Source organism: Maylandia zebra, linkage group LG5, assembly GCF_041146795.1.
Source record: "Maylandia zebra isolate NMK-2024a linkage group LG5, Mzebra_GT3a, whole genome shotgun sequence".
In the NCBI taxonomy this organism is placed as follows: Eukaryota; Metazoa; Chordata; class Actinopteri; order Cichliformes; family Cichlidae; genus Maylandia; species Maylandia zebra.
The window spans coordinates 27,624,522-27,652,393 of record NC_135171.1 but is presented as its reverse complement, the minus strand read 5'-3'; the positions used below and the strand labels follow the sequence as shown (position 1 = coordinate 27,652,393).

Sequence of the window (27,872 nt, the reverse complement as noted above, 5' to 3'; positions counted from 1 at the left end):
CTGCATAGCTGATGCTGAGCACAAATTGAGAGAATGCAGGCAACTTTCAGGACACTTTATTTTACAGCAAGACTCCTGCCATGATATTTCAGCTGATCTGTGGATGTTTTATGTGACTTGACACAATCAATTGCAAATACATTTGCTGCCTACAATTCATAGCAGCTCTGCTCAAAGCAGATGGTTACTCGGTTGTTTTGTATAATTTCCCTAAATGTGGGGACAAGTTCCAAATAACCGATTATTAAAAAAGATGGTAAAAGAATTGACATGTCCTGAGTGCTGCAAAAACATTTCTGGGCTTGTCTTCTAAAACAATTCCTCCAGTGGTTAATATAAACTTCTTAATTTAAAAAAAAAAAAAAGTTGTAGTCCTCAGTTATGCTTTCCACTGGCACTACCTTGGTGCCAGCAGACATTTTAGCCTGATGGTGCAGATATGACATTACAGAGAAGCAAAGACACAAACTATAGACTTCAGTGCTGATTTTTTTTGCAGTCAACCACCTTAAAGTCACTGACATCAATAAAATATAAATCAAGTCAATGCACACAGCCATATAGATGTGCTCAATACGACCTCACTGGTTATTTGTGCTGGTCTTATTATTTCAGAAACCACTGATCAACTGGGATCTTTCCCAAACAAGCATCTTTAGGGTTTACAGAGAATAGTTGATTAAAGAGAAAATACCTGGTGAGCAGCAGTTCTCTTGCAGAAAATGCACTGTGGCTACTACAGGTCAGAGAATAACCAGACTCCTTTGAGCTGATAGGAAGGCAACAGCATCAAAACACGTTACATCCAAGGTATGCAGAACAGCATTGCTGAACGCATAACACCTTGAACCTTGACGACCACACAGGGACTTCAGTCAAACAGGAAAATTAACACATTTGGACAGTAGATTAGGAAAAGAAAGTTGCCTCGTTTGATGAGTCTCGATTTCTGCTGTGACAGTCAGTTGGTAGGGTCAGAATTTGGCTTAAAACACCAGAAAACCATGAATCTATCCTTTGGGACACTGTACCAAATGAGCCGATTATTATTGCGCAACATGTCCACTCTTTTATGACCACAGTGTTCCCATCTTCTAATGTCACAAAGCTCAGATCATCTGAAATAGTTCTCTTGGACATGGCAATGCACTAAAATGGGCTCTAGTCTCCACACCTTGATCCAACAGAGCACCTTTGGGATGTGGGGAACAGGAGATTTGCATCATGGATGCGCACGTGCCAAACAGCATATGGCAATTGCATGCCATCATATCAACATGGACCACAATCTCTCAGGAATGTTTTCAGAACCTTGTCGAAGGTCTGACAGTTTGCTGCCTCACTTCATATTCTCTATTTTCAGAGACACAGTATAGTTAGAGGCTTATTTTTCCCAACATATTTTATAATACAAAGACATGAAACATAACTATACAATATGTTAAGATTTCTTTACATTTTTCTATCAGCATTTCATTTGTCTTATGAGGATGAAGTAGTTTGATATACTTAAGTCAACAGTCCATACATTATTTCGCTAATTAAGCCAGTTTGTTCTGAGTAGATTTCACTTGACACCGTTTGTTTCTACTGTAACCAAACAAATTTCCCACGTGTGGGACTAAAGGTTATCTTATCTTATGACTCATGTTAGTTCATATGCTGCTGGAGCCGTGACGGCAGCTCATCCAGTGAAATCAGCCGATGCTCCCTAGGAACATCGAGTTGGCCATCCTTATGTCTGTCTAAAAGGAAGCCGTGAATACCCATAGACCGAGAAGTGAGGTAATCATTAACATAATGGTCCCCAATATGAGCTACTCTATCAGCTGGCACACCACATTTTTGCAGTGCCTGACTAAAGATGGCCGGACTGGGCTTTGCTACACCAGCCTCTTCTGATGTTATTAAAAAGCTAAAGTATGACAACAGCCCACAAACGTGTAAGATTGCTTCCAGGCGGTTGTCAAAGTTGGACACCACACCCAGCTTCAGTCCAAGAGAAGAACAACTCTCCAGAGCCTTCTTTGAGTCTGGAAATACCTGAAACAAAGGAATATTATACAGTTTAATATGACATTCTCCAAACATCGGGGGCAAAGTTTAAGTTGCTTTACAAGTCAGATATTTAATGTGCTCTGTTCTTCTGGTTCAGTATGAAATGCTTATTATGATGATTATAGTTAAAAGAAAATACACATCCTGTAGCCTTTATTTATATATTGTTGCATAAAATTTAAAAAAGCATTATTCGAGGAACTGTTTAAAATCTTTAAACAAGGTGTTTTAGGTGTATGAACGTGTCAGTGATCATTTACCTCCCAGTTATCTGCGCTGCAGAAGTTATGGTAAAGATTGTTGGCTACTGTGTTTAGCAAGTCTGGCTCCTGTACACCACACTGAGAGAGAGTGTCCCGCACCACCCCCCTCCACCATGACTGTCCATTCAGGCCCTGACTGATGCCGTAGTTTGGGTATCTACTGGAATACTGTCGATAAACCTGCCGGAAAGCAGCGTCGACCTCCACAGGACTGAGGCTCAAGCCCATACGCTCTGCCTCCTTGCAGTACTGCTCTCCCACAGATGAGCGCACCTTCAGCAGGGTGTCCTTCACATCCCATAGCACCCAGCGCAGAGGAGCTCGCATCACACCTGATGGACACCAAAGAGAAGACAACAGCTGAGCAAAATATGAGTTATCTAATCAGGCTGTTTCACACAGAGAAACATGTTTGAATATTATTAACATTATTTATTTTCTTGTTACGGGAACTGTTTTTCAGGGTGACGATTTTAAGACATTCAAAACTGCTGCTGTAATACTAAGCGTGACCAATTTGACCACTGGTCAACAACATTTCCTGTATTTTATTACACTTTTATTATTGAATATGTTTTAATTATAGTCTGACAGTATTTGCTGAACCACAGCGTTTATTAGCCACAGTCATTAATGATCTATTGTACAATTGCTTGTCTCTGTCGTACCTACCAAGGTGTGATGATAGTGAAAGTGGCCAGTGGGTGACACTGTGGAGATTCGTGTGAGATTCGTGTTTTACATTGAAACTGCAACATAATCCTGGCATTACTGCTTCAAATATTTCACTGTATCACAAAGCCTCACTTTGCCCATTATTAGATCTTACAATACAAGAGAGAAACCCCAACAACTGGGTAATCCTCCAGAAAGCACTTGATGACTGTTGGAAAGAAGAAATTACTTTTCATAGGAAGCAAGCCTATCCCAGCTACCATAGGGCGAAAGGCAGGGTATAACCTGGACATGTCACGAATATGACGCACAGCTAACAGACAGAGAGACAGACAACCATCCAAACTCGCGTTCACACCTATTGCCAACTTAGAATAACCAAATAACTAACGATAACGAACCACATGTCTTTGGACTCTGGGAGGGAGACAAAACTCACGCAGAAAGGTTGTGGAGGAACTCAGGTCTCACCGCAGGACCTTCTTGCGGTGAGACAACGGTACTAACCATCATACCACTGTGCTGCGCAGGTCGTCTAATGCTATTAAAATACTTCAGATCCTTCTATTATCCACGTACAGAGGTGTCTGATCTTCCAGGAATGGCGATATTATTTTCAAGGAGGACTGAGTGGTCAGTGTGCAATGACCTCATGTTGATCTCTAATCTGGAACATAATAAAGTTTAGCTTGGCAGCACATTTACCATGGGGGTATACCCTGCTGGATAAGTCCAAATCCTGTTTCGTTGTGTAGCTCCAGGTTTCAGTTCAACTCATATTTGGTTTTAGCAACGTGTTTCTTGCCCCCGAGGTCACCATAATTGGATATGTAAGAGTGGAGTTTGACAATAACTACGTAGCGTTTCTCTGACCAGTGTCCCGTGAAAACAAACTAACGTACCTGCCCGCACACAGCAGTTTAACAGCAGAGGCCAAAGCTTCAGCTTACAGCAAAAACCTCAAATTAGAAAAATGCCGAAATGATACTGAAGTCTTCTCAGCTGTCAACGAAAATAAACAGCGACTAAAGTTAGCTGCCTGCTTTCTTCTTCGTCCTCTTTTCCACTCTGTTCTCTGAGTGGCGGCTGCTACTGCCATCTTCTGAAACAAACCGTAAAAATTCACACACAAAACAAACAAACAAAAAAAAAACCCAATAAAATACCAATTATTCTTCCACGTCTCCCAGCTTGTTACTACACACAATAAGCGGCTGTTTAATAATTCTGGTGGAAGCTCTGGTGGCGTTTCTCTACTTATATAAGGACTAAAATAGCGTACACATACATCCATTCCAGTAGATGGCGGTATGGCCAAAAATAAGGAATGAAAAGCGTCATCATGTACGCATGCGCGTAGGCTCACATGGAAGAAAGTGGCAGTAGAAACAAAACAACTGTCACTCGTCAAAATTTCCATGACATGTAGTCTTTTTTAATTAGTTTTATTATTTTTCCAAGACATAAGTATAATCTGATGCTGCTGAATAATGGCAACTCCAGCTATTCGGACGTTTCGGAAGTTAGAGGGCCTGTTCTGTGTCTACAAACCTGCTGGTGTTCACTGGAAACTGGTACGGGACAGCATCGAGACAAATCTTCTTAAAGGTGAGTGTAGTTTATTTTTCACTGGTGTCTTGTGGTCCTGCTGTTAAACTGAGGCATGATGCAGCTAATACTCAGCATGCCTTTAACTTAACACTTGAATGTCCTTGCGTGTATTACACCTCAGGTTTGAATGCTGCGCCTTCCCAGCCACTTCCCCACGAGGTTCGACTCTTAGCACAACCCAGACACGAGAGTGAAGCGTCCAAAGGACTCACGGTATCAGCAGTATCGGTTCCTGTACTATCCAAGCACCCTCTGGGTATGTACATCCACCTTACTGAAAATGTTAACAAGTGTTGTCTCCGCTCTGAAGATACATTAACAGATACATTAAGATACATTTATCTGACCTCATGGTCCATGCAGCTGTTTTGTTAGCATCATTGTGAAAAACCAAGTGCAAGTGAAACCAGCTGCACCAACCTCTCGTCCCTATCACTCCACCTTTAAAGTATAAACACCTTCACAACACAGTCAGATGCTTTAGTTTGCAGTAAATCATCAGGTGGCAAAGTTCACAGCCCTTCTTTTACAAAAAAAGACAAAACTTAAAATCTGTTACTTTTACAGAACAAGTGAAAAAAGTACACTCTCTTTCTTTTCTACAGTTTTACATGTCGCAGCATTAAAAAAAAAATCCTCTGATCTCCAGCAAGTCTTCACATTTGGTAAATATGACCTCGGATGAACAACAGTGGATAACATAATTTTGTGTCATTGTTTATTTAACAAAAATTAAGCCAAATTTCAGAGGCAGTGTGTGGAAAAAAATTAAATACACAATTGTGTATAGACTTTGATTGACTGATCATCAGCCAGTGTGACCACCTTTATAAAAGCAGAAAGAGGCAACAGGATGAGGCAGTTATAAGGTCATGCCAAACAATCTGAAGTCCACCATTCTACAGTTGGAGTGATCATTATAATGATTATTATAATGTAGAGAGATGAGACCAAAGTGGAAAGTTTTGGCCATAATGGTCATTGGCCATTTTTACACTCTGCCTCAGCATTTCAGAAGCCGAGATAAATAAATGAGACACAGTGTGTCATGTTGTTGTTCATCTTAGGTTGTATTTGCGTCATTTTTGGTAGCAGATGATATTTGACACATAAACCCTTTGATTTAAAAGAAGTTGTACTTTCTTTTTCACAACTTTTTTTCCACTTTGATATTGAACAGTGTTTATAACTTTTTCTGTGGAGACACAGAAATAACAGATTTCTGTGTCTCCACCGTTTTACCCTGTAACAGGTCATCCATGAAATCTGGTTTCAATTTAGATGTGACTGGAGTAAATTAAACCTCAGGTGTGGTGAATAACACTGTAGTGAGTGAATATAATGTTTCATTTTGATTTTAGTCACAGGACCTGAATTCCAGCATATCCGAGTTGGAGTCGGACATCGCCTCGATACTTTCTCCTCGGGTGTTCTAGGTATAATTTTAGAATTGCTCATTTGAAAAAAATCATTTGTTAATTACAGTGTTGGCATTCGTTTTGTGAATGATCTGAGAATATCCACATATTTCTAAAATGTAAAACGTCAAACACACAATAATAACATGGACTGAACCATCACTCACAACCACTAGCACTTTATATAGCCTCTGTAGAAATTATCCACATATCTCACTTATCTTAACTGCATCACTGTATAGTTCTGTGTAAATAATCATTCTGTACAAACGATAATTTTTAATCCTACAAGTGTTTATAACTTGCATAGTTCGCATTTCTGTATAACTGTATATCTCAGATTTCTGTATAGTTTTTTATTTCATATTTATATCCTGTTCATAGCCTGTTCATAGCTTGTACTCACTACAGCCTGTACATACTTATAGAATATTCATAACATACTTCATACCGTGTACATTATAACATACCATAATAGACCCATTTCTGCAATATACTTACATATCTATATTACTGCTAATATATATTGTAATATATCTATATCATGGCTAAAGCACTTCTGGATGGATACAAACTGCATTTCGTTGCCCTGTGCATGTGCAATGACAATAAAGTTGAATTCTATTCTATTCTAGTTCTTGCCGTTGGGAATGGAAACAAGGCGCTGAATGATTTCTACACCACAAGAGTGACGAGGGTAATTTGTAATTTTCTCTCAGACATAAACTGATGCAGTTCAGATCCAACGCTGACAGATCCAATTCTACAATATTTCTTGCAGGATTATACCCTGGAGGCTGAATTTGGAACTGCAACAGATAATTTCACTAACACAGGTCGAGTTGTGGAAAGATCCACCTATGGTATGAATAATTTCTCTTTTAGTTTGAGCTTCCTCAATCTTTCACTTAAAATAGCAAAGTCCTTTTCGATAAAGTATCATGGCGGCACAAAGGTGTTGTGTTTAGAATTGTCACCTCACAGCAGGGAAAGGGTCTTGGCTACGAATCCACTGACCTGCTGGAGTCTTTGTGAGGACTATGTTCTCCCAGTCCTTGGGCTGGTTTCTCTGCAGTCCATAGACATGCGTGTCAATTTAACTCAAAAATATGGTGACTCTTATGGTGACTCTAAATTGGCCGTAGATGTGAATGTGAGTTGTCTGCATCTCTTTGTTAGCCCTGCAACAGAATACCGACCTGTACAGGGTGTACTCCACCTCTTGCCTTATGGAAGTTCAGCCCTGCCTGTGACTGAATTGTGTATGTGGTTTTAAAGGTTTTATAAGAGCAGTTCTAATTTATATACCTGAAGTGCAAGAATATAAGCAAAACACTTGTTATGTGAACTGATGTCCCTTTAAATATACTTAAAAAAAAGCTGTCTCCTAGATCACATCACACAGGATAAGCTGGAGAGAGTGCTGTCAATGCTGGAGGGAGTCAACCAAAAAACATTGTTGACGTAAGACGTTACATTTCTGTAAACCTAATAATGGCATCTTTTACCCTCTGCTTTTGCATAAGACCCTCTGTAAATATTTGCAACAGTACTAAACGATATTTGATTAGTTTCTTTTTTGCTGTACAGGTATTCCAGCATAGACATGCGCTCACAGGAAGCCTATGAGATGGCTGTGCAAGGTTTACTGGGTCCAGAGGGGAAATCGACACCCATCTTGACCGGCTTACGTTGCATTCGCTTCCAGCCTCCCAACTTCACATTAGGTAATCTTCACTTGAACACATAAAACATATTTGATGATTTAAAAAAAAAAAAAAATGCGGGTCAAGTTTCAAACATGTCTCCTGTTTTTACAGAGGTGCAGTGCCTAAATGAGACTCAGAAGTATCTGCGTAAAATTGTGCATGAGATAGGACTGGAACTGCGTAGCACAGCAGTGTGTAATGGAGTACGACGCACCAGAGATGGACTTTTTACCCTACAGGACGCTCTGATCCATCACCACTGGACTGCTGCTGATGTCATGCAAGCCATCCAGTTGTATCATTCCACTAAGAAAAATAAAAAACCTTCTAAGGCAGCGAACAAGACATCTGCATTACAAACGTCTGAAGACAATATCACAGAAACTCAACAAAGTGAAATTAATGACGGAGTTGCTAGGTAGATCGTGTAAAATAACTAGTCATTTAAGGCCTATCATTGACCTATGACCCGATCAAAAAAATATTTTATGATGCTGCATAACTTCCCACAGTTTAGCTCAGTCAGGAAAGAGGTTTGCAGACTAGAAATCCCGGTGAACATTTGACCAGGATTTGTATACAGGATGTGTATACAAATGGTTGTAAACATTTAAAGCAATACTTTTGTAAAACCCATTGAATTAAACCCAGAAGTCTGCACATATCAATCGATATAAAATTCACTGTGGTGGAAAACAAGAACTGTATTTTGCAATGCTGTAGTATTGCTTAATTCCTTAATGTTAATATTATTTCTTATATTCTGAATGAATTTACAATAATAAAGACCAAAAAGAATGCACGCGTTTGATTATGATATCAGTTTAATTGCTGTGGGTTTGGGTTTTTTTGTTGTTGTTTTTTAGGTCTGTAGATGAGTTCAAATACATGCTTTACTGGCACAAATACTCCCCCAGCTGGCCAAAGGTCAACATTACACTTGTTTTGGTGGCTCCAGACATTGATTAAATTTAAACCAGTAATGTCAAACTAGTAGTGATTAGACTAACTGGAGTCATACTCAGGTCTGATCCTTGTTAAGTTTCAGTGTATGTGGGAAATAAGCAAACCAAAGAAAAGCAGCCAGCTTTCCATTTAAGAGAAATGATAGAGGGTCTGTGCCACAGGATAAAAATGGTAACTTGAAATTAAACCACTTTGCTTCAATTTAAAATGTTTGGGTTTTTTTTTCACAGCATTATGGTGATGTCTAAGATTAAAGAATTTAGTAATGTGAAATTATTTATGGGGAAATGAGCTGAATCTTCAACAGCTCATGCACAGCAGGGGTCCAGCTCCAAATAGGCAAAACTGGAGCCCTGCAGGGCCTGAGCTGTTGTTCTTTAACTTTTGTCATTGGCTTGTTTTTCTGGCTCACCACCTGCCCCTGTTCTTCTATTTTTGCTTGCTGAAAGACAAAAAAGTATAACCATGTTAAGCTCATCTGCAACAGCAGAAAAATCTACCATTGCCAGGTAGTTTGATGTTATTGTTGTTTTAACATGTTTAAGCCTGAAACAGAAATAACCACATTACTCAACTGAACTTCTCATAGGTGGGTACATGATTCCCATGGGATCAGTAGTTCTCTTTCCCACAACACCTCCTTTGGGACTATATGAGATTATTGCAGTGGCGCCATTGTTGACATGCTCTTCATACCATTGTCGGACTTGTTTTTCCACTGCTAACACAGTTGTCTTTGTCAGTCTGGAAACCCATAACTTCCATGAGGGCACAAATTAAGTACACAAGCAGACGTTGTTTATCTGGAGATTTATTAATCATGCGACACGCCATTAAAACAATTGGTTTAAAGGTACTTGGTCACAAAGGAAATGCACGGGAACATAAAAATACATTTGCATATATAACTGCTGATCATGTCCCTGGCACTATAATTATAAGGGAGTAATGTTTATTCATAATTATGTGTCAGATCTGACAGTTGTGATGACTGAATTAAGATGAATGCCAACTTAGAAGAAAGGCTAAACAAAATCACAAAAAAGCAAGTATAATTATGTTTAATATATATTTACTATAATAATTATTTACCACTGTACTAGATTTGCTCTCGGTCACATCTTGATCTCTGGTAATATCTGAATGGGGTATTCTCCTGTTTAAATTAATCATACTATATACACATTTACATTAAATTTCAGTATAGTAAATCCATAAAGTGAAGAGGGTGTAGACTAAACATTTAGTCGATGTACAACAACAGAGATGAACTTTGTGAAATTGCACATAAAATCTTAAACTTGTGATTTTAGTTGTTACAGCTTCATCTGGAAAAATGTCAATCGTGTGATTTGAAATTATTTGAAGTTGCACAATATTGCACAAAAATTGTTATATTGCAAGATAAAACACACACGGTGCAAATATAATTAAATACAGTAAGCTTGTATATGTATTAAATTATTGGATAGCTATTAAGCAAACACTGAAAAAGCCTTCACTTTCTGAACTATATAACTTTGGTCACTACTAACTATAAACTAATATTCTAATATAAGGCCTTTGAAGAAATAATTTTATATCTAAATATAACAACACTGAAAATATGCAGTAGTACAAATAATAAAATATAATGCACTGAGTTACAAGAAAGCCAGATGAGTACAGCGTGTTCTTGTTTTCAGGATTTCACCACTTGTTTTTTTTTTCTTTCTTTTTTTTTGAAGACAAACACATTTGTTCAGCAACATCTTGAGCTTTTTTTCTGTTCTGGCTCTTTGTGCAACACTGTGGCTTCTTCTCTTGAGTCAATTCTTTGACTCAGCTTCCTGGCAACAACACAGCAACAGTGCAATCAGCTGATGACACAGCAGTCGACTTTACAGGGCATATCGATGTTAAAAGATGTGGGTTTTAGAGAAAAACATTAACATTATATACATACCTGGCTACAACTTCCAAAGACTGGATCACGTTTTCACCTGTGGCAGCACTGCACTCCATAAACTCAAAGTCATATTCCTGTGGAGTTGAATGAATATCTGCACTCACTGTGGGTGTTTTGATCATTAAAACTACTGAACTGAATGTGATTGTTTCATGAGTGGGTGTAATGCAACATATTCGCACCTTAGCAAGAATTTCCCCCTGATGAGTTTTAACCCGTCGTTCTGAGCAGTCGCTCTTGTTTCCAAGAAGCAAAACAGTCACATTTTCAGCAGCAGACTCCTGCAGAACAGGAATCATTTTGATAATCTTATTGTATTCTAATTTTTGCCTCATAACTTTTGCACTGTCCACTTCCTGCTGTGACAAAACAAATTTCCCACGTGTGGGACTAATAAAGGTTATCTTATCTTATCTTATCTTATGTTATTACAAACTAGTCTAACTTTGCAGGCTGGTTCAACTGTTTCAGACACTCACGTCCCGTCCACTATAAATAGTTGATGTTTTAAATTTATTAATACTTTTTTCTACTAATAATCAAAATATGTGCTGCTGTTTTAAATACACAATTCAGTATCACACTTATAAGCCACTTTATTAGGTATACCTGTTAGTACCCCTGTTGGACTCCTTTTTGCCTTCAGAACAACATTAATTCTTCCTGGCATTGATACAACAAGGCACTGAAAACATTTCCCAGAGAGTTTGGTCCATATTGACAAGTGTGCCAAAAAACCCCCAAACATTAAACACCACCACCAGCCTGAATAAGGCAGGACTGATCCATGCTTTCATGTCGTTTACACCAAATTCTGACCTTAGCATACGAATGCTGCAGCAGAAATCGAAACTCATCAGACCAGGCAACGTTTTTCCAGACTACCGTTAACCAACTGTGATGAGCTTGTGTGAATGTAGCCTCAATTTCCTGTTGTTAACTGCCAGGAGTGGCACCCGGTGGGTTATTCTGCTGCTGTAGCCCTTCTCCTTCAAAGCTGATAAGTATTGTGCATTCAGAGATGCTCTTCTGCATACCTTATGGTGGTTATTTGTAATTTTTTTTAACACTACTGTTGCCTGCTTATCAGATTGAAGCAGCCTGACCATTCTCTGATCTCTCGCAACAAGGCAGGTTGTGAGAGAAAAGTTTATTGTAGATGAGTGTCTGAAATAGATCCAACAACCATGTTCAAAGTTAACTTAAATCATCATTCTTCCTTGTTCTGATGCTGTGTTTGAACATCAGCGGGTAGTCTTCACTATGTCTACAATGCACTTGCATGTGCTTAGTTCATTCCTTTTTTTGAAGCAGTTGAACAGGTGTGCTAATTAAGTGGCCAGTGTAGCCCTGCCTATTAGAACCAAATACACTAAATGAATATAAAAGTAAATCACTGTTTTGACAACATAGCATGTTTAACTAGTAATTTCAACATCTGTTTAAAAAATAGGTGTTGAAGTTTGAAAGGGAAGACATACCTGAATACAGTTTGCCCAGTAACTGACTGCGGAAAAACTATTGGTGGAGGTGATGTCATACATCAAGAGAAAGGCCTGGGCTTTGTGGAAGACCTGTTTGGTGATACTGTGAAACCTTTAAAGACAGAAAAGCACGACATTAAAGGTGATCTATTAATACTTCCTTTTTGAAACCAGGAAGACACTAGCTCTGCATACTGTAGCACATTCTAATTACTTTCCTCACATTCACTCAAAAGTTAATGTCACAAATTTGTCATTTAATGCAGTTTGCAGAGGCTACCCTGAACATATTTTTCAAGACACACCCATGCCTCAGACTTCCCTCCTTGAACAAGTAAATGTCAGATGTTTTTGTAGTAAAAATAAAATAAATAGATCTTAGAAGCCTGCCCATTAGGTGAAGAGTTGGAATAAAGCTTCACTTTATTGTTGACATTAAGGAGGCTTTTTGTAAACTCTTGGGGAACTGCATGTCTCAAACGCTTTCTCACTCTTGCTATGTTTTTTAGTTGAACTTATCCAACACGAGTCTGCCTAAAATCTGCAGTTAAAAGTGAGCATCTTTAAATTGCATCCGTGTTGAATCCACCTCTGTCACTGGAACAAAATCTGCATTGTATCCTGGAATACAAAACATTATTGAGGAGTGCCAAACCAGTTCTGAAACCAGTTACACTTGAGCAGTCTTTAAATACTGCTCAAGTGTAACTCTGATCTGAGCATATTGTCTGTTACATGTTGAAATTGGCTGCTATACCGTATCTATCTACAAAAGCAAGTGTTACTTAAGTAAACACTGTTACAAGTAGTAACTGCAGATCTCGGTTGAATTCCAAGGTGTACACACTGCTTTGAACACTGGGTGTCGCCTACTTGGAAGCCTTCCTTGTCAGGCTTCGGAACAGCGGGACAGTGTGTCCTTGGCCATCGGGGAAGTTTATCTATACACTGAAAAAACACAGCCACTCCCTAGAACAGCAAGACTGCATGTGGCACAACATTCAGGACATCCTAAACCACAAAATAATAGCCTGTACCTTTAAAAAAGAGAGGGCGTCTTCTCTGATGATTGGCTTTATTTACAAAACAGATATAAAACTGTTCACGTCTGGCTCAAACAAACTCCAAAAAGCAGTAGTTGTTTAGAAAACCTTGATATAGAAATTTGCTTCTTTTTTTCCTCTCTCTCTGGATACGTATGTTTCCTTCAGGATATGTCGCTGTATTGTAGTTTGGGACTCGTGCATACAAGTCTGTAGTTAACTTTTAGTTTTATGAGCAGTATGATAGAAATGAGTAAGCAGAAATGAACTGTCATGCACAGGTTTTGCCATTTTTCTTGCTTTATTAGAAGGATAGACTTTTTGCACTCATTATGAAGTCATCTTTGCTTTTTCCACCTGGCTCAATTCTACTCCTGACAAACCCATGCTATGAAGGAGAAAATCACAAGGCTTGGCAGAATTCAGAATTTCAACTAGATAATTAACGCACTTTAATGGACAAACTGTGCTTTTTGTCTTTATGACGTCACAGAAATGCAGACGTATTGCTCCCAGTGTTTTTATACTCAGACAAGTTGCTCATTTACAGAATTTAACTAACGTGAAATGTAAAAGATAACCTGAATTCCAGGGCTGTGAAAAGTCAGACAAGTTGGACTTTGATACTGTCATACGTAACACACTGACGACTGTGATATTTGTTATTCTCCTACAGGCAGCCTACTGTGACCTACGTACATTATAATATATGTACTGTTCAAAACAGACTAGAAAAAACATTAATAAAACTCAAAAAACCTGTTAAATGTATTCTCTCCAATGTGGCTTCTTTCAGCGACAAAACTGTGCAAAAGTCTTGATAAACCCCTCATTTCTTTATATTTTGCCTGGAAGGACTTTCTTGTAATTCTTAAAGTGGTCTTAAGCAATAGTTCTCCAGCTTTCTGAAGGTGTTTCAAAGTTTTCCTTTGGATATTGGCTACTTTTTCACTCATTCTTAGTCCAGTCCTTGTACCATAAAATTGACCTTTGAATAATTCAAGCGTAGATGGCATAACATGGCACCTGACTCAAGGGGAGATACATTGTTTTGTCTACAGCAAGGAAACACTTAGCAAAGAACCCATTTTAAATTGTATCTTTGGGCACTTTGTTATTAGCAGCCTGTCAGAAAAACATAATTTGTTCCCATTTCTTTACTTGAATCTATGAAAAATGCCAAAAAATAGCACAGTTTGACAGTCAATAAAACTGTTATGCTTTTATTTTAACCAACAACATGATTCCTAAAGAGTTGCCAGTTTCCAATTTTTTTGTCACTTCTTGGCATGGTGTGCTGTGTGTCCTTACAAATTTAGGAAACTGGACAAATGGAGGACCAAATAATAACTGGCAGGCTTACAAACCAATCTACAGCAGATTACTGCTATCAAAATATAAAGAAACTTAGAGTGGCTCAAGACATTTGCATAGTGATATATAATTTAAATGCTCTGTGAAACATCAAAAATTTGTCTCACTGATTCATTCTAAGAGGGGCGATCGTGGCTCAAGAGTTGGGAGTTTGCTTTGCAATCGGAAGGTTGCCGGTTCGAGCCCTGGCTTGGACAGTCTCGGTCGTTGTGTCCTTGGGCAAGACACTTCACCCATTGCCTACTGGTGGTGGTCAGAGGGCCCGGTGGCGCCAGTGTCCGGCAGCCTCGCCTCTGTCAGTGCGCCCCAGGGTGGCTGTGGCTACAATGTAGCTTGCCATCACCAGTGTGTGAATGGGTGGATGACTGGATATGTAAAGCGCTTTGGGGTCCTTAGGGACTAGTAAAGCGCTATATAAATACAGACCATTTACCATATAAGAGGAAAATTGAGACTTACCTTTCTTGACCTGCTGTGTCCCATAGCTGTAGTATCATAGGCTTTCCATCTATTACAACAGGCCACATCAGCGAATCCAGGCCTATAAACAATATTTACGTGTATATTTAGAGTGTACATCGCTGTGCATACACATTAGTAGGATTAATTGTGAGATTAACACCAGGATCTTACCAATTGAGGAAGGTATATCTAAAGAAAACTTCCCACTTTGAGCTCTTTTCATGAAGGAGGTCTTTCCCACACTGCTGTCTCCAATCATTACCACATTGTAGCGCTTTGATTTGGAGTCTACCACTCCCGGATTACCAACTGAAATTAAAATGTCTGGTCATACATCATCTTTTAATGTAAAATTTCCCTATAATTATTGGTAAGCTGCACTGATCATCTTCTTACCCAGAGAAAATGTTTGATTCTCTTTAACAGGAAAAATTCCAGAATTACAAGGTTGGGCTGAAGTCTTCTCACTGTGGAAAAGACAATCAAACAAACTTCATGACATATACAGTGTAAGGATTTGCAAGGCTGAAATGGTCAGTTTTCAGAATGTCTCAAGCTCATATTTGAGTTGCCGTGCACTGAACATTTGACAAGGAATTTTGTCATTCACTTGATTTGTGATTATTTATTTAAAACAATAGAGATGAGGAAGCTGTGTGCTGTTAAACCACACCACTCTGGTGACATTCACACCTCATCTCTAAGCAGGTCAGCTGAAAACAGTGCATACACTACTACTAAGCTAGTGTACAGTAGTAATTGCATAACTGTATTTTTAAAGCTTGCAAAAAGAAAGAAAGTACCATGCGGTACACAAGTTTTTACCTTATCAAGGCATAACAAGAAATCATCCGGTCATTACCATGTTCTTAAATTATTTTAACTACAGCGTCAGAGGAACAGTCAAGTCAAAATGCAGAAGCAGTGTGCAAAAAACTAAACACACCCTATGATTCTGCATTTTCACAGAATTAAGTTGAAGTAATTGTTTTCTCTGTGACTTTATCAGTCTCTCACATTGCTGTGAGGGAATTTTGGCCCGCTCTTCTTTCAGACATTGTTCCTTTTTACTGAGGTTTGCAGGCATTTGTTAATGCACAGCTCTTGCTACCACATTTAATTTACGTTGAGGCCTGGATTTTATGTGCATTATGGCCAAACATCTCTACTTTGGTCACATCTGTGCAAAGGACATTGTTCGAGAAGTCTGTGGCTTTTTCAAATGCAATATTGCAAACTTCAGCCATGCTGCCATGTTCTTTTTAGAGAGAAGAGGATTTCTCTTGGCAGCATGGCATTGCATGGTCTGACCTAGGGGTGAATTTGTTGGGACGTTCACTTTTGGGAAGATTAGCAGGTGTCTTGAATGTTTAGGGATCGTTGGGAAAGGGACACTTCTGGCTTTATAAAGGTGGTCACACTGAAGCAGTAAAAGTCTACTTAGTTTTACACACACTCCTTCTGAATTTTGGCTTAGTTTTTGTTAACTACATAATGACACAGTGTTAATATGTTTTATGTGTAAAAGCTCAGAATAAAAAAAAAAACAGGTATACTTTCCTTTTGTATGTGACTCAAATAGATTAACAAATTGTAAAATGTTTTCAACAATCTCATGGACATTTTCTTTTGGATGTTACAAAGTGAACTTTGAGGTGACTGATATTACAGTTGTCCGTTGCTATATATGCAATATGAACATGAATATTCGAATATTCAGTATAACACATAACAGACTACACTGTAACAAATTTGGACTTATCTATGAGTTACAGTGAGTAAGTCAAGTAGGAAAGCCAACACTTGAAAGCTAATTAGGTAGCTGGACAACCCTAGCCTTTTTAAAAATATCTGTGTGTTAGACCTACCTCACAGTCTCTGAGTGCTCTTCACTCTTTGAGAGGCCTGATGATGGTTTCTTATCACATTTTCCAACCTGCAGAAAGAAAAGTAGGGCTTTTTATGCTTCTAAATGTGCATGACAAACTCATTTCATGATGTGAAAGTGCAAATTATTCTACTTGGATTAGTTATCATCTAGTAATCAGTCGTCTCCTAATAATATCTGAAGCTGGAATATCTGACATACTGGTTTCCCATTCTTTGTCGATAATAATAATTTATTGTGACATCTTTAAAGCCATTATTTGCTGATCTCATTCAAAGCCCTTATCTGCCAGGTTTCTGAAGGTGAACACATGTTCTCGTTTGCTGTATGTGAAACATGCTATGTAAACCTCACGTTCCTCTTTTTAGTTCCCTGTGTCACAATGACCTTGCCACAAACAATCCAGTTTGCAAAGTGTCTACTGCAAATGGGGTGTAAATAACAATGTAGGCTTGCCTATGTGAAAGAACACTTGTCCAATAATAACTATTCACTATTCACAACTATGCATAGAATTATAAATACAACAAAGTTTAATAAGGTATTGCATTTAATAGTCAAATTTAAATGTAGTCTGTGCATGAGGTTTTGGAAAAATTGAAAACAATTAAGATTTCTACTAAATACTAAAAAACTAAACTAAACAAAACCCCCTAAACATTGCTGCTTACCTCTGAAATTCTGGCATCTGTCCCACTTTGATCATCTATTATTGTGCCCTCTCCTGTTTTGTCTTCTATACGCTGATGTCCACGGGACTTTCGGTTAGATCCCAATTTTCTTCTCCTCCCTCCAGATGCTGATTCTGACACAAAATCATCTTTTAAGGATGTAGACAGGAGGTCATTTGCAGTGTGATGTTCTGTTTCTGCTAGCTGGTCTTGGGAAACAGGCCTCGCTTCAACTGTTTGCTCAGGCAGAGGTTTGAATTTAGACTGACCCGGAGGGCTGATTTCCACTGTTTCAAATACTTTCTGTTTTCCTTGTTCGCCATCATTGTTTTTGTGATCTGTGTGAAGCTGAAGTGCTTCTTCTTTGATTCTGGAGACACTTTCAGTTTCCCCGATGTCTGTTCCAGTCTCCTTCGCTTCGTTATCCACCTCCTGTTTTTGATGGAGCTCTTCTTTGTTTCTGGATCCAAGATTCCTGCGGGTGGAGCCCATCTTTCTTCTCCGGTTGCTCAAATGTAAATTTGGACTTTCACTCCTCATCTCTTGAGTTTTATTATGAGCTCCTTCATTCAAGTTGCTTGGATTTTTCTCACTAGCATCTTGATCTTGTACTTCTTTTATGCTCTCTGGCCTTTCCTCATCGCTATGTGTATTTTGCCTGGCCTCACCAAAAGACACTAAGCTCTCTTCTGCTATGCCAGTGTCTGTGGCAGCCTCGGTATTTGGGGGCAGCAGCTGATTTATGGAGCGTCTGCTTCTACCCGTGACCACAGTGGTTATTTGTGTCTCAGTGTTTGTAAAATTGTCTAGCTGTGGCGGCTCCACAATAACTTCTCTTACACCACCTGTGATAACGCGTGTAACCAGACTGATAGTTTCTTCACGGAGAGAGGAAAACTGTTCAGGAAGAGGGGCCTTAAAATCTTCTACTACTGGTATCACATTGATCTCTGTACTGCTTGGTACAGAAAAGGTTTCAGCAGCTTCCTGTTGTTTATGAACAGCAGAGAATAACGGTTGTGCAGTTTCATTTTGTGGTATATCTGTAGTTAACGGTAACTCTACCACGTCCAACTTGTCAGTATTCCTCACGTCAGCTTCGGTGTGAAAGTCACTTTCCTTGGTTTCATCTGTGTTGTCTGTTTCTTCCTCTTTTTTTCTGTTGAGTTGACTCCTGCGAGAAGAACCTATCTTTCTCTTCTTCTGTTGTGGATTTATTTGGAAAGTATTTCTGTTACCTGATTGAGTTTGTTCTTGCTGGCTGTTGCTTGCATCCATTGCCTCCAACGCTTCTTCTTTATCAAGCACCTTCAGAGAGCTAGAGCCTTCGATGCCAGCATGATATGAGGTATGCTGCATGTCTGAGGGAATTTCACAAACTGAGGCTTGTGGTGATTGCATCAGGTGCTTTGTAATTGTGTCACATCCTGTAAGCTGATCTAAATTCATAGCATCTTGAACAACTTTATTTTCCTCATTGAAATCTTTGTTAGATTTGAGAAGTCCATCTGTATTGCTATCCATATTATTCTGTGAGAAAAATGCATCTTCCTCCGACAACTTTTCTTTATTTTTGCCTTCTTTTGCTGTTGAGCTAATCTGCACTTCTTTGTCAATGGATATGAGGTCTTTTTCTTCTTCCTCCTTTGTTATATCTGTTGCTGGTGACATGTCAATTGTTCTGAGTTTGTCATTACTTGTGGGTTTTTCTAAAATGTCATCTTTAGGTTCCTGGTATGCATCAGGGTCCTTGACACCCTGTCTTCCTTTATTTCTTCGGCTTGAACCCATTTTCTTTCTATTCCCTGTATGGCTGAGGCGTGTGTGAATTTCTGTAATGTCCTGAGAATTATCCTGATGGTGGAAGTCCAAAGAGATATTTGTTTCAGATAAGGATGTTTGGTGACTCTCTGTACTTGCGCTGCAGTCAGTCTGATGCATTAATGCACCCTCTGACTGCTTAGCTTTGGTGACCTCAATTGGGTTGCAATGCTCATGTTGTTCCCTATTTGTAGTCAACACATTTTGAGATGCTAAAAATGTTTCTTGTGCAACACTGCATTCAACTTCAGTGCGTTCTCTTGGGCTGGTTTGGTCAGTTGTTATCTCAACTGCAATGGTACAATCTGTTGTTCCACTTAACAAAATATTTCTGGGTAAATTTCCATCCTGCCCTAAAAGTTTTATGTGCTGATCTTTTTTGACTTCTTCCATCCCAGCCTGCACTGGTTTATCATTAATCACTTTAGTATCTCCGTCATTTTGATTTTTAAAGGACTTTTCATGGTGTGGCACAGACAGAGAAACATCATGCTTGTTTTCTTGCAGTAATTCTTCAGGTCTTGTAGCCTCTGTTGCTGACATTTCTGTTGTTTCAGGGGTTTCATCATCAATTGCATCTTCTTCTTTAAATTCCTTATCACGCTGTCTTCCTTTTATTCTGCGAGTGGATCCCATTTTTCTTCTATTTCCCCTGGATTCGGTGACAGTATGGGTTTGCTTATCTGTGCTCACAGTATTGTCCTGAAGTTGGGACTCAAAAGGTGGAGTTGTTAATGAGAGTCGAGTTTGTAGAGGGAATCCACTGTCTTTAGTATTTGGAACATCACCTCCCTTGATTTCCTGAGTCACAAAGTGCTGTTTAGCTTGGTTGCCATCAGGGTGATGAGGATCTTTGACTTCTTCAGTGAGAGCAGTTTCAGATTTAACCACTTCTTCCATCACAGATTCCAATGGTTTATCTGAAATCACATTAAAGGTTGTCTGATTTTTATCTTCCTTAAGGTTTTCACTTTCAGAAATTAAACTGTCCAGGCTAATCTCAGAATAACTCTTTGCAGTTGGGCTCTGTATGTCAGGAGAATAAGCAGGTGTAGAAACTTTAAACATGGAGGTGTCATGTGGCACCGACAGACAAACGTCACGCTCGTTTCTTTGCAGTAATTCTTCAGGTCTTGTAGCCTCTGTTGCTGACATTTCTGTTGTTTCAGGGGTTTCATCACCAATTGCATCTTCATCTTTAAATTCCTTATCACGCTGTCTTCCTTTTATTCTACGAGTGGATCCCATTTTTCTTCTATTCCCCCTGGATTCGGTGACCGCATGGGATTGCTTATCTGTGCTCACAGTATTGTCCTGAAGTTGGGACTCAAAAGGTGGAGTTGCTAATGAGGTTGGAGATTGTGGAGAGACTCCACCACCTTTGCTGTCTGAAATGTCACCTTCCTCGTTTTCTTGAGTCACAAAGTGCTGTTCAGGTTGTTTGTCATCAGGAGTTGAAACTTCCACTTTGGTTACAGATTCATCAGGACTCTGCACCATCACTTGAAACTGGTAAGTGTTGCTATTTTCAGTTTGGCCTAAGTCTCCAGAAGTAAAGGAAGAGTTTTCTGTGGCATCATCAATCACATTTTCAGATGAGAAATCATTCTGCAGCACTTCTTGAATTTCTGTTCTTTCAACCTCATCTTCATGCATTTTCCTGACAGTTTCATCTGAGTAAATGGCATCTTTGACCTCTTCACGCAGAGCAGTTTCAGATTCATCCACTTCTTCCATCCCAGATTCCAATGGTTTATCTGAAACCACTTTAAAATCTTGCTCATCTTGATTTTCGTGAAGGTTTTCACTTTGAGGAATTAAATGCAGTAATTCTTCAGGTCTTGTAGCCTCTGTTTCTGACATTTCTGTTGTTTCAGGGGTTTCATCACCAATTGCATCTTCATCTTTAAATTCCTTATCATGCTGTCTTCCTTTATTTCTACGAGTGGATCCCATTTTTCTTCTGTTTCCCCTGGAATCTGTGACCGCATGAGATTGCTTATCTGTGCTGACAGTATTGTCCTGAAGTTGGGACTCAAAAGGTGGAGTTGCTAATGAGGTTGGAGATTGTGGGGAGACTCCACCACTTTTGCTGTCTGAAATGTCACCTTCCTTGTTTTCTTGAGTCACAAAGTGCTGTTCAGGTTGTTTGTCATCAGGAGTTGAAACTTCCACTTTGGTTACAGATTCATCAGGACTCTGCACCATCACTTGAAACTGGTAAGTGTTGCTATTTTCAGTTTGGCCTAAGTCTCCAGAAGTAAAGGAAGAGTTTTCTGTGGCATAATCAATCACATTTTCAGATGAGAAATCATTCTGCAGCACTTCTTGAATTTCTGTTCTTTCAACCTCATCTTCATGCATTTTCCTGACAGTTTCATCTGAGTGATTGGCATCTTTGACCTCTTCACGCAGAGCAGTTTCAGATTCATCCACTTCTTCCATCCCAGATTCCAATGGTTTATCTGAAACCACTTTAAAATCTTGCTCATCTTGATTTTCGTGAAGGTTTTCACTTTGAGGAATTAAATGCAGTAATTCTTCAGGTCTTGTAGCCTCTGTTTCTGACATTTCTGTTGTTTCAGGGGTTTCATCACCAATTGCATCTTCATCTTTAAATTCCTTATCACGCTGTCTTCCTTTATTTCTACGAGTGGATCCCATTTTTCTTCTGTTTCCCCTGGAATCTGTGACCGCACGAGATTGCTTATCTGTGCTCACAGTATTGTCCTGAAGTTGGGACTCAAAAGGTGGAGTTGCTAATGAGGTTGGAGATTGTGGAGAGACTCCACCACTTTTGCTGTCTGAAATGTCACCTTCCTCGTTTTCTTGAGTCACAAAGTGCTGTTCAGGTTGTTTGTCATCAGGAGTTGAAACTTCCACTTTGGTTACAGATTCATCAGGACTCTGCACCATCACTTGAAACTGGTAAGTGTTGCTATTTTCAGTTTGGCCTAAGTCTCCAGAAGTAAAGGAAGAGTTTTCTGTGGCATCATCAATCACATTTTCAGATGAGAAATCATTCTGCAGCACTTCTTGAATTTCTGTTCTTTCAACCTCATCTTCATGCATTTTCCTGACAGTTTCATCTGAGTGATTGGCATCTTTGACCTCTTCACGCAGAGCAGTTTCAAATTCATCCACTTCTTCCATCCCAGATTCCAATGGTTTATCTGAAACCACTTTAAAATCTTGCTCATCTTGATTTTCGTGAAGGTTTTCACTTTGAGGAATTAAACTGTTCAAGCTAATCTCAGGATGGCTTGTTGCTGTTGGGTTCTGGACCTCAGGAAAATAAGCAGGTGTAGACACTGTAAAAATGGAGCTGTCATGTGGCACAGACAGAGAAACGTTATGATCGTTTCTTTGCAGTAATTCTTCAGGTCTTGTAGCCTCTGTTTCTGACATTTCTGTTGTTTCAGGGGTTTCATCACCAATTGCATCTTCATCTTTAAATTCCTTATCACGCTGTCTTCCTTTATTTCTACGAGTGGATCCCATTTTTCTTCTATTCCCCCTGGATTCGGTGACCGCATGGGATTGCTTATCTGTGCTCACAGTATTGTCCTGAAGTTGGGACTCAAAAGGTGAAGTTGCTAATGAGGTTGGAGATTGTGGGGAGACTCCACCACTTTTGCTGTCTGAAATGTCACCTTCCTCGTTTTCTTGAGTCACAAAGTGCTGCTCAGGTTGTTTGTCATCAGGAGTTGAAACTTCCACTTTGGTTACAGATTCATCAGGACTCTGCACCATCACTTGAAACTGGTAAGTGTTGCTATTTTCAGTTTGGCCTAAGTCTCCAGAAGTAAAGGAAGAGTTTTCTGTGGCATCATCAATCACATTTTCAGATGAGAAATCATTCTGCAGCACTTCTTGAATTTCTGTTCTTTCAACCTCATCTTCATGCATTTTCCTGACAGTTTCATCTGAGTGATTGGCATCTTTGATCTCTTCACGCAGAGCAGTTTCAGATTCATCCACTTCTTCCATCCCAGATTCCAATGGTTTATCTGAAACCACTTTAAAATCTTGCTCATCTTGATTTTCGTGAAGGTTTTCACTTTGAGGAATTAAATGCAGTAATTCTCCAGGTCTTGTAGCCTCTGTTTCTGACATTTCTGTTGTTTCAGGGGTTTCATCACCAATTGCATCTTCATCTTTAAATTCCTTATCACGCTGTCTTCCTTTATTTCTACGAGTGGATCCCATTTTTCTTCTGTTTCCCCTGGAATCTGTGACCGCACGAGATTGCTTATCTGTGCTCACAGTATTGTCCTGAAGTTGGGACTCAAAAGGTGGAGTTGCTAATGAGGTTGGAGATTGTGGGGAGACTCCACCACTTTTGCTGTCTGAAATGTCACCTTCCTCGTTTTCTTGAGTCACAAAGTGCTGTTCAGGTTGTTTGTCATCAGGAGTTGAAACTTCCACTTTGGTTACAGATTCATCAGGACTCTGCACCATCACTTGAAACTGGTAAGTGTTGCTATTTTCAGTTTGGCCTAAGTCTCCAGAAGTAAAGGAAGAGTTTTCTGTGGCATCATCAATCACATTTTCAGATGAGAAATCATTCTGCAGCACTTCTTGAATTTCTGTTCTTTCAACCTCATCTTCATGCATTTTCCTGACAGTTTCATCTGAGTAAATGGCATCTTTGACCTCTTCACGCAGAGCAGTTTCAGATTCATCCACTTCTTCCATCCCAGATTCCAATGGTTTATCTGAAACCACTTTAAAATCTTGCTCATCTTGATTTTCGTGAAGGTTTTCACTTTGAGGAATTAAACTGTTCAAGCTAATCTCAGGATGGCTTGTTGCTGTTGGGTTCTGGACCTCAGGAAAATAAGCAGGTGTAGACACTGTAAAAATGGAGCTGTCATGTGGCACAGACAGAGAAACGTCATGATCGTTTCTTTGCAGTAATTCTTCCGGTCTTGTAGCCTCTGTTTCTGACATTTCTGTTGTTTCAGGGGTTTCATCACCAATTGCATCTTCATCTTTAAATTCCTTATCACGCTGTCTTCCTTTATTTCTACGAGTGGATCCCATTTTTCTTCTATTCCCCCTGGATTCGGTGACCGCATGGGATTGCTTATCTGTGCTCACAGTATTCTCTTGAAGTTGGGACTCAAAAGGTGGAGTTGCTAATGAGAGTTCAGCTTGTAGAGGGACTCCACTGTCTTTAGTATCTGGAACATCACCTCCCTTGATTTCCTGAGTCACAAAGTGCTGTTTAGCTTGGTTGCCATCAGGGTGATGAGGATCTTTGACTTCTTCAGTGAGAGCAGTTTCAGATTTAACCACTTCTTCCATCACAGATTCCAATGGTTTATCTGAAATCACATTAAAGGTTGTCTGATTTTTATCTTCCTTAAGGTTTTCACTTTCAGAAATTAAATGCAGTAATTCTTCAGGTCTTGTAGCCTCTGTTGCTGACATTTCTGTTGTTTCAGGGGTTTCATCACCAATTGCATCTTCATCTTTAAATTCCTTATCACGCTGTCTTCCTTTATTTCTACGAGTGGATCCCATTTTTCTTCTATTTCCCCTGGATTCGGTGACCGCATGCGATTGCTTATCTGTGCTCACAGTATTGTCCTGAAGTTGGGACTCAAAAGGTGGAGTTGTTAATGAGGTTGGAGATTGTGGAGAGACTCCACCACCTTTTCCGTCTGAAATGTCACCTTCCTCGTTTTCTTGAGTCACAAAGTGCTGTTCAGGTTGTTTGTCATCAGGAGTTGAAACTTCCACTTTGGTTACAGATTCATCAGGACTCTGCACCATCACTTGAAACTGGTAAGTGTTGCTATTTTCAGTTTGGCCTAAGTCTCCAGAAGTAAAGGAAGAGTTTTCTGTGGCATCATCAATCACATTTTCAGATGAGAAATCATTCTGCAGCACTTCTTGAATTTCTGTTCTTTCAACCTCATCTTCATGCATTTTCCTGACAGTTTCATCTGAGTGATTGGCATCTTTGACCTCTTCACGCAGAGCAGTTTCAGATTCATCCACTTCTTCCATCCCAGATTCCAATGGTTTATCTGAAACCACTTTAAAATCTTGCTCATCTTGATTTTCGTGAAGGTTTTCACTTTGAGGAATTAAACTGTTCAAGCTAATCTCAAGATGGCTTGTTGCTGTTGGTTTCTGGACCTCAGGAAAATAAGCAGGTGTAGACACTGTAAAAATGGAGCTGTCATGTGGCACAGACACAGAAACATGCTCGTTTCTTTGCAGTAATTCTTCAGGTCTTGTAGCCTCTGTTGCTGACATTTCTGTTGTTTCAGGGGTTTCATCACCAATTGTCAACTGTCTTCCTTTACTCCTTCGAGTGGATCCCATTTTTCTTCTTTTCCCAATGGAGTCATAGACAGTATGGGTTTGCTCACTTGAAGTCACATTATTGCTTTCAAGTTGGGATTCCAAAAGAGTATTTACTTCAGATGGTATAGTTTGTACTGAACCATTTCTCATATCAACATCACTGTCCTCATTCTCCTCATTTAGAGTTTCTAAATGTCCTTCTTTTCTTTGATGCTCACTTTGTTTGTAATTATTTGACACAGAATCATCAACAGACTTGATAGCATTGCTGATTTCAGTGGCTACCAACTGACTAACTGCTATGTCAGTGATCACTTGTTGCTTGGAATCATACATCTGAATATCCTCATTTTCGTCCTGTAAGCTCTCCGGATGTCTGTTATTTGTAGGATATGCATATTGTTTTTCATTAAGATGTTCCTGCTCTGTGTGAAATATATTGTTTTTTACTTTCATGTCAGATGAGTGAGTATCCATCTCAGTTTGGTCTTCTGGTTTTTCAGAGTAAGTAACAGCATTTTCCGTGATATCAATACCCTGAATTTTAAAGGAGTACTGATTTTGGTACATGTCCTGTATTTCTATGGGCTTAATGTTCACTTCATGTATTTTATTCATAGCACTTTCTGATTGCCATGCTTCTCTAACTTCAGATAAGCTACAAGGATCCTCATTTGCAGTCAACTTCTCTTTTGATGATGAAAATGTTTCCTGCTCAGCACTGCACACGACTTCAATATTTTGTTCCGGGCTGTTTTTATCTGTGGTTATGTTTGGTGTGACTGCCTCTAAAGCTTCAAATTCTACATGTGACTCATTTACCAAGTTGTTACCCTGTAACCTTCCATCCTGCCTGAGCATCTTCTTGTCATCGCTTTCTGTACTTTGTATTTCTGCTACAGAATACGCAGTTGAAGGCTCCTCATCTGGCACGTCACTGGATGACTGTTGAGCCACAGGATGCATGTTTTCTTTGATTTCTTCACTTTGCATGTCAGATTTGTCAATCTCTTCAAGCTTGATTTCATTTCTACAAGGGTTGCACTCTTGCAGATTATTGATTTCAGGAGTTAACATTTCCATTTCACCCTCAGAATTTTTATCATGTGTACTTTCTGAACAGTCCTTAGCTAGTGCAGACACATGATCACTTCCTTGACCGAATTCTTCCTGCTGCTTAAGTTCCACTGCCCGTGGCGTTTGTATTGTTTCAAAGGTTTCATTACCCCTGCTTTTTTCCTCAAGTTCCTTTCCAGGGTTGCGGTAAGGTTCAGTTTCTAAATCATTTACCAACTGCTTTCCTTTACTGCGCCGATTAGACCCAATTTTTCTCCGGTTAAACTTGACCTCTGCTGAAGGTGGATGTCGAGTTTCTGGTTTAGAATCCTCTCGGCTGGATAAAACATTTAAAGATTCAGTACTTTCGTCTGCTGCGTAGCCTTGTGCCACAGAGGAAGCTTCTGTTAATTGGTACTCATCAGCCTTAGGTACTTCATTTTGGCTTTGTGCCACTCGTCGTGACCCAAGTCGCTTTTTCTTTGCATTTTGCGAAGACATGACTTGAAATCCTTTCTCCTAAACATGAAATATTCAGTCATGTAATGTATTTGCAAATCCAGTTGCAATCTACAGCATACAAATTTAGAACAGAACACTAAAAGTAGTTGACTGAATATAAAAAAAAATAAAAAATATTCAAAACAATGCGAGACACCAATATACATTAACATGTGCACCAAATGTGTTAACACCAAATGTTAGGCAAGCAAGTGAAAACGCTGCCGTTAACTAAACTGCAACTATTTCATTTACCTAAACATAAGATTGATGAGTTGCGTAAATTTAGCTAAATGTCTTCTACAAAAAAAACAAAAACAAAACAAAAAACAAAACTTATAACACCACGTGTACTTACCACCGAAATCTGGCAACTCCTCGTGTCACAGCATGAGCTGCTGTGTTATGTCAAGTCATGCCTCTGTTCAATAGGAGTTACATTTCACACATGGGGGTGTGTTTCAATGGCAACTGTGTCAAGCTTCCTGTGTGGGCTACATTTGCAGCAAACTATAGTACTTCCTGAATTTAAAACGGGTTCATTTTCAGCATTTGCCTTTTTAGTTCTAGTGTATGCAACTATGAAAACAAAGCAAATGTTAC

At 39.3% G+C, this 27,872-nt stretch overlaps 3 protein-coding genes across 8 annotated transcripts; 1 reads left to right on the top strand and 2 right to left on the bottom strand.

Annotated features, from left to right (window-relative positions):
- Window positions 1–40: 40 nt before the first annotated feature.
- hdhd3 (haloacid dehalogenase-like hydrolase domain containing 3) lies at window positions 41–4,274 on the bottom strand. Of its 6 annotated transcripts, none has more exons than XM_076884157.1 (4): window positions 4,163–4,180; window positions 2,994–3,031; window positions 2,319–2,653; window positions 41–2,043 (listed from the first exon to the last, which is right to left on the bottom strand). In XM_076884157.1, the coding sequence occupies exons 3-4, from the start codon at window positions 2,646–2,648 to the stop codon at window positions 1,651–1,653; spliced, it is 723 nt and encodes a 240-aa protein (XP_076740272.1). In that variant the 5' UTR covers window positions 2,649–2,653; window positions 2,994–3,031; window positions 4,163–4,180; the 3' UTR covers window positions 41–1,650. The 6 variants fall into 6 exon arrangements, with proteins under 6 accessions (XP_076740272.1, XP_076740271.1, XP_076740273.1 ...); XM_076884156.1 differs by having other exon boundaries at window positions 2,994–3,070; window positions 4,163–4,178; XM_076884158.1 differs by lacking the exon at window positions 2,994–3,031 and having other exon boundaries at window positions 4,163–4,274.
- Window positions 4,275–4,311: 37 nt separating this feature from the next.
- Window positions 4,312–8,908, top strand: trub2 (TruB pseudouridine (psi) synthase family member 2). Its single transcript, XM_004548762.2, has 8 exons — window positions 4,312–4,604; window positions 4,729–4,863; window positions 5,969–6,043; window positions 6,661–6,722; window positions 6,807–6,888; window positions 7,417–7,489; window positions 7,616–7,752; window positions 7,846–8,908. Exons 1-8 carry the CDS (start codon window positions 4,487–4,489, stop codon window positions 8,154–8,156), a joined length of 993 nt encoding a protein of 330 aa, XP_004548819.1. The 5' UTR covers window positions 4,312–4,486; the 3' UTR covers window positions 8,157–8,908.
- Window positions 8,909–9,493: 585 nt separating this feature from the next.
- rab44 (RAB44, member RAS oncogene family) lies at window positions 9,494–27,804 on the bottom strand. Its single transcript, XM_024802475.2, has 10 exons — window positions 27,628–27,804; window positions 17,571–27,287; window positions 16,880–16,947; window positions 15,408–15,478; window positions 15,183–15,320; window positions 15,009–15,090; window positions 12,130–12,244; window positions 10,831–10,929; window positions 10,646–10,722; window positions 9,494–10,529 (listed from the first exon to the last, which is right to left on the bottom strand). The coding sequence occupies exons 2-10, from the start codon at window positions 27,267–27,269 to the stop codon at window positions 10,442–10,444; spliced, it is 10,437 nt and encodes a 3,478-aa protein (XP_024658243.2). The 5' UTR covers window positions 27,270–27,287; window positions 27,628–27,804; the 3' UTR covers window positions 9,494–10,441.
- Between the last annotated feature and the right edge of the window lie 68 nt (window positions 27,805–27,872).

Bases quoted from the DNA above. Each gene is read 5' to 3' on its own strand.
- rab44 (XM_024802475.2), bottom strand. From the start codon at position 27,269: ATGTCTTCGCAAAATGCAAAGAAAAAGCGACTTGGGTCACGACGAGTG. The intron at 15,091-15,182 runs GTAAGATCCTGG...TATTGTTTATAG, and splicing joins AGATATACCTTCCTCAATTG to GCCTGGATTCGCTGATGTGG. The intron at 10,530-10,645 runs GTATGTATATAA...TGTTGTTGCCAG, and splicing joins TCTTTGGAAGTTGTAGCCAG to GAAGCTGAGTCAAAGAATTG.
- hdhd3 (XM_004548763.4), bottom strand. From the start codon at position 3,090: ATGCCAGGATTATGTTGCAGTTTCAATGTAAAACACGAATCTCACACG. The intron at 2,654-2,993 runs GTAGGTACGACA...GGTGTCCATCAG, and splicing joins TTCACTATCATCACACCTTG to GTGTGATGCGAGCTCCTCTG. The intron at 2,044-2,318 runs GTAAATGATCAC...CCTTTGTTTCAG, and splicing joins GCAGCGCAGATAACTGGGAG to GTATTTCCAGACTCAAAGAA.
- trub2 (XM_004548762.2), top strand. From the start codon at position 4,487: ATGGCAACTCCAGCTATTCGGACGTTTCGGAAGTTAGAGGGCCTGTTC. The intron at 4,605-4,728 runs GTGAGTGTAGTT...ATTACACCTCAG, and splicing joins CGAGACAAATCTTCTTAAAG to GTTTGAATGCTGCGCCTTCC. The intron at 7,490-7,615 runs GTAAGACGTTAC...TTTGCTGTACAG, and splicing joins AACCAAAAAACATTGTTGAC to GTATTCCAGCATAGACATGC.